Source organism: Aureobasidium subglaciale (assembly GCF_000721755.1).
Source record: "Aureobasidium subglaciale EXF-2481 unplaced genomic scaffold scaffold_47, whole genome shotgun sequence".
Classification (NCBI taxonomy): Eukaryota; Fungi; Ascomycota; class Dothideomycetes; order Dothideales; family Saccotheciaceae; genus Aureobasidium; species Aureobasidium subglaciale.
The window spans coordinates 50,370-60,833 of NW_013566948.1; the positions used below are offsets into that span (position 1 = coordinate 50,370).

At 50.6% G+C, this 10,464-nt stretch overlaps 7 protein-coding genes across 7 annotated transcripts; 3 read left to right on the forward strand and 4 right to left on the reverse strand.

The window, feature by feature from the left end:
- The first annotated feature begins 284 nt into the window (after positions 1 to 284).
- On the forward strand, positions 285 to 1,714 carry AUEXF2481DRAFT_45290 (uncharacterized protein). Its single transcript, XM_013483271.1, has one exon. It carries the CDS (start codon positions 350 to 352, stop codon positions 1,418 to 1,420), a length of 1,071 nt encoding a protein of 356 aa, XP_013338725.1. The 5' UTR covers positions 285 to 349; the 3' UTR covers positions 1,421 to 1,714.
- A 426-nt stretch (positions 1,715 to 2,140) lies between these two features.
- AUEXF2481DRAFT_34153 (uncharacterized protein) lies at positions 2,141 to 3,854 on the reverse strand (the record flags this gene model as incomplete). The annotated part of the gene is made up of 4 exons (XM_013483267.1): positions 2,141 to 2,424; positions 2,488 to 2,819; positions 2,881 to 3,738; positions 3,832 to 3,854. The coding sequence occupies 4 exons, from the start codon at positions 3,852 to 3,854 to the stop codon at positions 2,141 to 2,143; spliced, it is 1,497 nt and encodes a 498-aa protein (XP_013338721.1).
- On the reverse strand, positions 3,817 to 4,503 carry AUEXF2481DRAFT_578754 (uncharacterized protein). Its single transcript, XM_013483285.1, has one exon. It carries the CDS (start codon positions 4,413 to 4,415, stop codon positions 3,957 to 3,959), a length of 459 nt encoding a protein of 152 aa, XP_013338739.1. The 5' UTR covers positions 4,416 to 4,503; the 3' UTR covers positions 3,817 to 3,956.
- On the reverse strand, positions 4,493 to 5,534 carry AUEXF2481DRAFT_9616 (uncharacterized protein; the record flags this gene model as incomplete). Its single annotated transcript, XM_013483262.1, has 2 exons — positions 4,493 to 4,985; positions 5,047 to 5,534. 2 exons carry the CDS (start codon positions 5,532 to 5,534, stop codon positions 4,493 to 4,495), a joined length of 981 nt encoding a protein of 326 aa, XP_013338716.1.
- Positions 5,521 to 8,196, forward strand: AUEXF2481DRAFT_75141 (uncharacterized protein; the record flags this gene model as incomplete). The annotated part of the gene is made up of 2 exons (XM_013483278.1): positions 5,521 to 5,715; positions 5,766 to 8,196. The coding sequence occupies 2 exons, from the start codon at positions 5,521 to 5,523 to the stop codon at positions 8,013 to 8,015; spliced, it is 2,445 nt and encodes an 814-aa protein (XP_013338732.1). The 3' UTR covers positions 8,016 to 8,196.
- An 887-nt stretch (positions 8,197 to 9,083) lies between these two features.
- AUEXF2481DRAFT_9618 (uncharacterized protein) lies at positions 9,084 to 9,543 on the forward strand (the record flags this gene model as incomplete). Its single annotated transcript, XM_013483263.1, has 2 exons — positions 9,084 to 9,238; positions 9,309 to 9,543. The coding sequence occupies 2 exons, from the start codon at positions 9,084 to 9,086 to the stop codon at positions 9,541 to 9,543; spliced, it is 390 nt and encodes a 129-aa protein (XP_013338717.1).
- Positions 9,544 to 9,663: 120 nt separating this feature from the next.
- AUEXF2481DRAFT_9619 (uncharacterized protein) lies at positions 9,664 to 10,455 on the reverse strand (the record flags this gene model as incomplete). Its single annotated transcript, XM_013483264.1, has 1 exon — positions 9,664 to 10,455. One exon carries the CDS (start codon positions 10,453 to 10,455, stop codon positions 9,664 to 9,666), a length of 792 nt encoding a protein of 263 aa, XP_013338718.1.
- Between the last annotated feature and the right edge of the window lie 9 nt (positions 10,456 to 10,464).

Here is a 10,464-nt window from a genome sequence, read left to right on the forward strand (position 1 = left end):
GGAAGCACATCCAATACAGCACCTGCTAGTGCAACTTGCAACAACGGGCTCGAATACTTCGCCAACTGTGAGTAGCAGCATTTTGTGTTTTTTGTCGGTGACACTAACTTCCCTCCTAGTCCAGAACGATGTCAATCTCGATTTCCTCGGCCTCAAAATTTTCAACCTGAATCACTACGACTCCCCTCCCCTGCTTCAGGGCTGTAAAGCGTAATTACATCGAATCAAGGACATGGCCACGTCACTAACAGGTTCTAGTTTTGCATCAAAATCGTCTTCTTCCAGTCTGGTCTCCTCCGCGTCTTCTGAGTCGAGTCTTTCGAGCGACTCATCCACAGTCACTTCTGCAATGCCCACCTCCGAGGTTTCTAGCTCTAGCACGATCTCTTCGGCGACCACCGATGGCGCAAGCACAGCTGTATCGACTACTGGGGCATCTTCCGCGGACTCTTCTACTACAATCTCGACAAGTGCTGACGTGAGCACTCCGGCATCGACAACCGACTCGATCTCGATTACTTCCGATGCATCGAGTGCTCAAATTGTTAGCGAGACCCCGGTGACCAGCGACATGACCACCGTTGCTGCTCCCACCTCTATAAAATCCGCACAGACCACCGAAGACTCGACTACTGCAACTTCAGCAAGTGTAGAAACCACTCCTCCTAGCGCTCTTGCCCGTCGTTCGACCATCATGCGCCGTCAAGACAATTCTACGTCTTCGGATGAAGACACGGTGATTGCCAATGACGATGAGGACACATTCGCCAGCACCGACAGTGTCACGAATGGCAATCTCGAAGTCGACGATGAGTCCAGCAACGCAGATGGCGCCGAATTCCAGGACGGCGCCGACGCCGCGCTGGGTCTGTCGGCAGACGAGCAAGACGAGGACGGCATCAGCTTCACTACTCTCATCGACGTACAGCAGACTTTCCAAATCATTCCCGGAGATGACGGAAACCTGTATGCTGGAGCGTATACTGCAGGATCCACCAGCGACACTGGACTCTTTGCACAATATGATGGTGTCATTTTTGGTGATGACGGTCAGCGCGTACTCCATTTCTACCCTGACGAGATGGCTGTCTACAATGTCAGTCGTATTAGACTTAGCTCTGATGCCATCATCCCCAAGAGTGCCGATGCCATTACTCTTTCGCCAATCGACTATGATGATGCCGACAGCACCAACCCTTTGGCTTACTTTGCCGTCACCACCAAGCAACAGGTGTATAGCCTGGTCTTATGCAGCTTTAGTAACGGTGCTGATAGCAAAGTCTTCGTCGTCAATGATCAATCGGGCTTGGACGCACTGACGGGCAATGGCAATATCGTCTACACTGTCACTGGAGCTCCCGTTCAAGTCTGTTCTCCTCTGGCTATGATCTCTGGCGGTAACGGCACTGTGTCGGCCTGAAATCACTGCCCCACTTTTCGTACTCTTCTCACTCCTGTTTTCTTCTCTGCATATCATCTGTAATGCACTTTTCTTAGTGTCATCTTCTAATCTCATTCTATTTCACTTTTCACTTACCATACATTTTTTGTTTTAGGATACATATCTTTTCTTTCCTTCTTCTGATCTTCTTCCATTGAACTCATGTCTTGTTCTTCATATTCCTTGATTTTCCCCTTCTATAATATTTTCGCTGGGTTCGTCCCACTTTTATCCTATCATCGAGCTTAATGATATCGCAACATCTCCAGCTCACATCACGTTTGTTTTTTGATATTATCATCGAGATCAGCATTGGCATTACCAACTATCAAGATGATAAGATGACGCTCAAGGGTTCCGTCGTAATTGCTCACAGTCACGTCACTGATAGTTGAGGTCGATCCCTTTTTCTCTTCAAGTCAAACCATGAGTCCGTGCGGAATATGAAAATGAAACTGACATCTTTCACACGTAAGCAGATGGAAAACATCGATGGTCCTAGTTGTGTAGACTTCATTCCCACCGTTATCCATCGCATCAACGTTTTCGTCATACAGAATCATATCTAAATGTGCCCTTGAAGTCCAAGAAAGCTTTCGATGCCAAAATAAATGTCTTTGCTTAATCTACTCCGAATCATGCTTCTTCTTATCACCACTCTTTGCCTTCCGAACCTTTCCGGGCGGGTGTGATCGTACTCTAGATGACATACTGCAGCAGCACGTTAGCATCCACTCCTGGACAACAACAAAGACGAAGACCCACCGGGATAAACAGCCAAGGAACCCTCTTCTCATACTCCATCCACGCATCACCATACTTGGCTCTACACTTTTGGATATCTCTAATTGCTCTATGCACAATCATGCAAGAAAAGAATAGTGGGTAGAACCATGGGAAGGGTGAATTAAAGCCCGTGATGGCGCCCCAGGAGAGTGCGAAGAAGAGATCGCAGGTATAGTGGATTTTGCGTGCTTTGCCATCTGTTACAGCAAATGTCAGTAGAGGAAAACAAGGAAGTAGGGGATAATAGGGGAGGCACGTACACCACCCATCACACAGAATGCTATCTCCGGTCTTTGTCTTGATGGAAACGGGATTCTTGACTGCTTTGTAGGGAAGCTGAGGGAATGTCTTTCTGTTCAAAGCTACACCTCTTTCCTGGGCTCTGAACATGTTCTTTTGAGAGTTTGCGGTATCCCAGATCCAGTAGACAAAGAGATAAGCGACGAAGAGTAGAGTCAGTGCCCAGGTTGGCCATGCGTATTCCGAAGGGTCGTGGTTTGCAATGTAGAGAGTGCAGTGGCAGTAAGAGAGGGGTACACCAGCCAAGTTCCAGAAGATGAGCATGAAGCCCCATTTCTCAAAGTACATGTCCCTGGAGTTACGTCGTTAGCTCGTTTGCCTAGCAATACTATGAGAGATGCAGAAGAACTTACCAACTGGTAATGATCAACTCTTCACCCTTCGAACAAGCATTCGCATACAAGAAATGCGCCATCAACAAAAACCAAGCTTCTCCAGAAACATATCCATAAGTCTCATACTGTCTCGCGCAAGCACCCAGAGTAGTCAAGAACAGAATGTACCAAGGGATTCTAACCTCGAAGAACATCTTAAAGTCCAACCAGGTGAAAAGTCTCGGGTTGAGTTCTGCACCCATGAAGAAGTCATAGATGGGTGAACCAGTCATGCGATGTTCAGCTCCGCGGGAAAGAGCAGAGAAGTATGCGATTATGCTGACCACGAAACCGGAGATGATGGCTACACTCATGATGGAGCCGAATTCGTCAATCAGCGTGTACAGAGGAAACAGACCGCTGAAGTGAAAAACAATAGCTAGGATGATGGTGGTGTACCAACTCCAGACAGCAGAGCAGTAATATTCCAACTGCTTGCCGCCTAGACTCGGTAGACGTTTTCCCTTGCCATAGACACCAGGCATGTAGAGATAACAAGCCCCCTCGAAGATCAAGAAAGTCCAGTAGATTGTCCAGGCTTTTGTATGAGGGAATGCATGCTCGTAGCAGAGGTCGAATAAATGACTGAAGAATTGATCCCAAGATTGTCCAGGTGTGCGCGAGGGTATGTGACCAGAGTAAAAGGTTGCGCCAATCCACATATAGTACATGAGAAGGGGAAATCCAATCATCATGCCAGAAACTCCGATTGCGCCTCCGAACTCGCGTTCTCCACTGTTGTCGACGCGGTGGTCTTCGGCTCCTGTAGTCTCTGCGACAGAGACCAGAGGGGAGGTCTCATCATGCACGGGTTTATTCAACCCATCCTGAACAATGCTGTTCTATCATCAGCTCTGTTTTCTTCCACAACATGTCCCTCAACACATGTAGCAAGAGGTGGTGGGAAAGCGGGAGAGCGAAATCAATTACCTGTGAGAAGATGTGACGACCATGATGCAGACACAGAATGGAAAGCACAAATATACCAACAAAGCCCAAAGTATACTCAAGCACAACAAAAATCATTACAAGCAGAGAATTGGGTTTTATAGATATTACATAGGAGAAGGCGTTTGTGATGGCTTCTGGTCCCTGAATTGTTTGGGAAGCCCCACGGAGACCGCGCTTTCCGGTCCGGGGGAAATTGGATGCGCCGCGCCGCAATGGTTCGAGTGAAAAATGTGCAATCTCCATTCTCGATTTTGATTGCGGCATGTCTTTGTTGAACTGTGTTGTGGGTTGACAACTACCCGTAGCGTGCAAACTTGAATGTGGTTTGTCGATGATGCGACGGGGATGCGACGGGAATGCGACAAAGTTTCGATGTTCTCAAGTCTCAACGCTGTGGGCAAAACCCTGCTCGTACTGCCGACATTGCGAAACACTCCAACACTGATCGAAAAATACGACAGCAGTGAGCTGTAGTATAGCTTTCGCGTTAACTCCATCGAATGAGCGTGTCGTGTAAGCAAAATTTGAGTGGAACCGCAGAGCACTGACAATCTCCTACCCATGGTGCTGGTTCAGCTCAACACGTACAGCAGCTTGGTGGAGTCGGTGGAGTCGGTGGAGAGTCAAAAAGTGAATACTCTTAGGTTGGAAGCACAAAAGATTGAGGCAAGTGACCGAGTCTTGCCCTCAAGTCGTTGTATGCTTGACGCATATATTGCATCTCTGCCTCTTGGTTCCTCAGCCTTCGGTACAGGTCTTCGTTCTCTTCCTCGAGCGATTTGACTCGTAAGCTGGGATCCAGTACTTGTTCGGGAGCAGCAAGAGATCTCTGTACAGTGCTGGACTCATGATCTGACATGGCAGCGGGGTTGCAGCGGAGTGACTCGTATGGCTGGAGAGGCTGGTGGTCGTCGACCGAGGAAGAATGCTCCGGCTCATTGAAAGACACCGAGTCATCATGAGATTGGTTTGCGGTGGTGCTAAGGACTGTTGCGGCAGCATCTTTGGCAAGTTTTGCAGCTAACCTCTTTCCGGACAGTTTATAAGGACGATTCTGGTAGAGGGGGTGACCTTTGGGATAGCGTCGCTTGAGAGTTGGATTCATGTCACGAGCAATTGCAAAGACGCGGTCTCTGCGACAAGTCCATCAGTGATGAAGGTCGACAAATGCATATAATATTGACAGCGACCTACCTTCCGACGATATTGAGGTCAGGATACTTTTGACGCAGATACGAGTATAATTCTGAGCGTTGCATCTTCAACACCTTCTCGTCTTGGTACTCGACCTGTAGCAGGTCTTTGATGGTATTCAGCAAGTCATCTTCGTTTGTATCTGGGCGTATGCGCTTGTGCAAGCCCAGCTTCTTCCTCGTCTCCATGACTGTGCGAACATTGATAGCATGACCAGTTTCGTTGAGACGAGCACAAATGGCTCGATCAGTCAGGTGAGGACCTCGGAACAAGTTGATTAGCTCTTCCTGAACGGCGGCCTGGTCCACTTTCGCGCGTTTGGAGAAACCCCAGAGCTTTAGGTTGCGCTCAAGAGTACGCTTCCGACAGATGACATTGTGTTCAGTCTTGAGCTTGTCGACGACTTCGACTAGTTTGAGACCATCTTGGTGGATCCATTTCCTGATGTCGTCTTTGCGATCGTCCAAGCCAGCAATGGGACGTGTCATGTTATTTGTGTGTTGGCGGATCGATGTACATCCGGCGAAGAAGGAGCGACCGGGCGTCGGGCGAGTTGGCGGATCTGTTAGACGCAGATCAGACGGCCAAGATCAAAGCGGCTCTGCGGAGAAGCGCTCGGCAAGCTACGGCCGTCATAAATCTGGGGTCGCGCGGGTCTCAGAAAAAAATGTCAGCGGCGATGGAGCGACAATCATCAGCGACCAACCAACATCATGAAGTTGACAAATCCCTCGACGGTGCCCGTCTACACCATCTCTGGATCAGCAACAGCCCGACCGCTACCGGAATGGCTCGCGCGCCAGAGAAAGCGCAGTCTGAAGCAAGATCCCGAGTGGGCAAACAGAGTCGAGCTGTTGCAGGACTTTGAGTTCGAAGAGGCCTCGCAATGCGTGAGGGTGAGTGACGACGGCGAATGGGTGATGAGCACAGGAACATACAAGCCGCAGCAACATGTGCACTACCTGCCGCATCTGTCGCTGTCGTACGCCCGTCACACCGACTCGCTCAACCAGACCTTCATCCTCCTCTCGTCCGACTACTCCAAATCGCTGCATCTGCAGACCGACCGCACTCTGGAGTTCCACACGCCCGGCGGCATGCACTACCGCACTCGCATTCCCCGCTACGGTCGCGACCTGAAGTACAACAAGCGCGCCGCCGAAGCTCTGATCCCTGCCTCGGGTGTCAACCAGGATGGCATGGGCGAGGTCTACCGCCTGAACCTGGAGTTGGGAAGATACATGAAGGGTTACGAAGTCGACGTCGGAGGTGACGACTGGACAAGCTCGGGCGCTGGCGCTCTCCAGGGCGGCATCAACACCGGCTGCGTCAACACGGCCGCCGTCGCCGAGGACTCGCACAACCTCCTCGCCTTCGGTACGTCCATCGGTACCGTCGAGTTCTGGGATGGCCGTTCCCGCAGTCGCGTCGGTATCCTCCAATCTCCCACACAACACCAACAGCAGCGCCCACAAGTCACCGCCCTCGAGTTCCACCGTTCTGGTCTGAACCTGGCAACTGGCGACTCTGACGGCATTGTGCACGTCTACGATCTCCGCTCGCCCACTCCGCTCCTCACAAAAGACCAAGGCTACGGCTACGCTATCCAGACACTCAAGTACATGTCACCCACGTCGACTCAAGTGCAGTCGGAGAAGCTCATGTCGGCCGACAAGCGTATCATCAAGATATGGGAGGCCAGCAACGGCGACCCGTGGACAAGCGTCGAGCCCGCCGTCGATCTCAACCACGTCGAGTGGTGCAAGGACAGTGGTATGCTCCTCACTGCAAACGAGGGCCGTCAGCAACACTCCTTCTTCATTCCTCAGCTCGGCCCCGCGCCCAAGTGGTGCTCTTTCCTGGACAACCTCGTCGAAGAAATGGCAGAGGACGCGCAAGATCCTGGAGCCTTCAACGCCGGTACACAAGAGACTGGCGCCGTCTACGACAACTACAAGTTCTTGTCTACCCAGCAACTCCGTGAACTCAACCTCGACCACCTCGTCGGCACCACCTCCCTCCTCCGCCCATACATGCACGGCTACTTTGTCGCCCAGAAGCTGTACGAACAGGCTCGCCTGATCAGCAATCCCGACATGTTCGAAGAACAACGCGCAAAATCTATCGCCGAGAAGATCAACAAGGAGCGCGAGTCTCGTATTCGTGGCAACAAGGCTGTCAAAGTCAAGGTCAACAGAAGATTGGCAGAGAAGATGGCTGCAAGAGAAGAAGCAAACGAGCGTCGCAAGGCCAGACGTGTTCTGCGCCAAGGAGGAGACGAGCCTCAAGCACAAGCAGAAGGAGAAGACGAAGAAGATGCAGACAAGCCAGCGAGAGGTGTCCTCGGCGACGAGCGTTTCGCTTCTCTGTTCCAGGACGAAGACTTCGAGATCGACGAGCAGTCTCGCGAGTTTGCACTTCACAACCCTTCAACAGTCCCTGTGGCAAAAGACACAGAACGCAAGCGTGGTCTTACAGCGGTCGAAGAAGAGGCCAACCAATCCATCCACGGCTCCTCCGACGACGAGTCAGAAAGCGACGTCGACGATGCAGCAGCAGAGAGACAACAGCGCGGTGTCCAACGTCGCAACGACCGCGGAGACGACAACACCGTCGACAAGAATCGCATCTCCTCGACCAACTACCGCAAATCAGGCCACAAGTCAAAGCAACCGCAAATGTCCGTTTCATCATCACAGCCAAAGAACAAGAACGCCAATGCCAATCGTCGGGATCGCTCATTCGGCGACCTTGCCCAAGGACTCAAAGATCAACCCAAGAGCAGCATCAGACAAGGTGGCGTTGTTGGCGAAAAGGAAGTCACTTTCGCACCGCAAAAGGTACAAAAGAGACCTCAGAAGCCTAGAGAATCATATGGCGGCGGTGATGCCGACGATGGAAACGGAAGAAAGATACCCAGAGGTAAAGAGAGAAGGAGTGCTAGCGGAAACGTGTTTAGAGGCATGTGAGCTGCTTGATCACATACATTCGCATCTGTTTAGCATTGTCAATATACCCTTTTTTGTCGCATCAATCTTCTTCCGGTTCCGTGTCTTTTGGTCGAGTCTTAGATCCTTCGCATGCAAGAGGATAAAGGTGTACCTTAAAGTGGAAGGTCGTTCTCAATTGAGGTGCGGGAGTCATGTGTTGTAGGCAGATTCTTTCCAGCTGAACAACGCCCTTCGTTCCTGCCGTTGCGGAAGACCGGAGCGAAACGCTCGTCAAAGATGCAATATTATGTTGTCCATCGTCTCCTCTAGTTGTTCATCGCTCTACTCATTCCATTTTAGACTGCACCCGCGCGATAGACACTAATGAACCAGAAACCGCATGAAGAGCCGCATCACTATTATGCAAGTCGCCAATGTTTGCTCGCCCTGAACTCAATATGCCCTGTTGATCCGTCGTCTCTATTTGCTCTTCTCCACTCGGAGCCACCTTCCGATAAGTCTCAATCGCGCCGTACAAGGGAAGTCTCGCTGCCTCTCGCATTCATCCTTAAAGGAGAAAGGTCCGGCGTAGCTGAACAACGGTCCTTTGCTCCTGCCCGTTGCGACCGGCCGAACCGAAGCGACACCCTCATCCTAACTCGTCGAACGCAGATTCGCATCTTGTTAACCAACACCCCCCGAAGACCGCTCTATCAGTCACTCATGTACCCATCTATCCACTTGATGGATCGTATCCGTACTACCAATTCCATACACCGTACCGCATGTCATTCCTCCGCATGACGAGATGCGCTTGCCTCTCAAGCACCTAAACGTTAAGGATCTCACAAGTTCAAGCCACCAATCTCTGGGCGCCGTCTAGTCTACATATCAATCAGAGACATTTGTATAGCAGCATGAAGGAGCCAGCTGAACAACGTCCCTGAAGGATCAGTTCTAGCATTTGCCCGCAAGAAATGCCTCTGTCCGACATGCAATTTGAGCGTCTTGGGTTGACAGAATCGTCTATAAGATAAGGTATGCTCAAATAAGTTTTTTCATCACGCCTCGTTCGAAGGCTGTGACGCCTATCGTTACTTATTCATCATGCTGCTCCTGCAGAGTCTATTATCCTTGTTCTCTTTATTCCTCGCTGTACAGGGGTTTGCCTTTGACAAACGGGCTTGCGTTTCTTCAGATGTTGCTCTCGTCAAGCGACAGGTTACTCATCCGGAATACTTCTGTACCTGGTACCTGAGCGAGTAAGTCATCTTCTGGCATCAAGTCGATGCAAATTCAGACAAGACTTCCAGATCACTGACCTATAGTCAGTGGAAGGACAAGGTCGCCCGTTCCAAACATCGGTCCTGATTCCTTGTTGAGTGCGTGCAAGTGCCTCATCAACGCTTCACCTTCCGGTACCTGGACTCGTGCCAAAGATGGTATCTACAAGGCCGCGAGACTGCACAGTTTTACGCCTGCAGGTTGTCCAGACTCGGCCAAGGACATCATCAAGAATGAGTACAAGAGCCCTGCTGCGTTCTGTACTTTCTGGCAATCTTCGTAAGACTGTCGATCTTGACATTTGAGCATGACTCTTACTTTTCTCCAACAGGTCCAGGACAGACTCGCCAGTGCTAAATCAGAACAACCCTTCCATCCGACATGCCTGTAACTGTCTCGTCGGTTACCTTGACGCGCCGTTGAGCTCACAGACTTCTTCTACACAAAGAATCACCTCGTCGACGTCCAAGTCTGTTGCCAAATCCTCTTCATCTTCAAAGAAATCTGTCACCAGCTCCTCTTCGACCAGATCAAGTAGCTTAATGTCATCGACTTCCCCCACGAAGTCAAGTAGCAAAGCGTCGTCTTCTTCATCTGCAAAATCCAGTAGCAAGAGGTCCTCCACCACCACCACCACCTCCTCCTCCAGAACTAGCACCAAGAGCCCTTCTTCGTCCTCGTCAAAGTCCAATTCCAGATCTTCTTCTTCCTCAAGGATCTCAGTCACCCCTTCGTCAACAAAATCGAGCAGTAGCATAAGCACGTCCTTGAGTCGTCCCAGTACATCGACAATCAAATCATTGTCTTCTTCGACTGGCAGCAGATCTACGTCTACTTCTAGTAGTCGATCGTCGGCTTCGTCCTCAGCAGCGACAAGCTCGACTTCGTCGACGAGGTCGACTACCTCGACAGGATCATCTACCTTGACAAGCACGTCAACGCCGACATCAACGACGACTAGCTCATCATCTACGTCGTCAAGCTCAATTTTCACCTCGTCAGCATCGTCTTCTGCATCATCATCATCATCATCATCAAGCTCGTCGTCTACGTCTCTTGGCTCGTCCACGTTGACAAGCTCATCTATACCCACAAGCTCATCTATCCCAACAAGCTCATCCATCTCGACAAGCTCATCCATCTCGACAAGCTCATCCATCTCGACAAGCTCATCCATCTCGACAAGCTCATCCATCTCGACAAG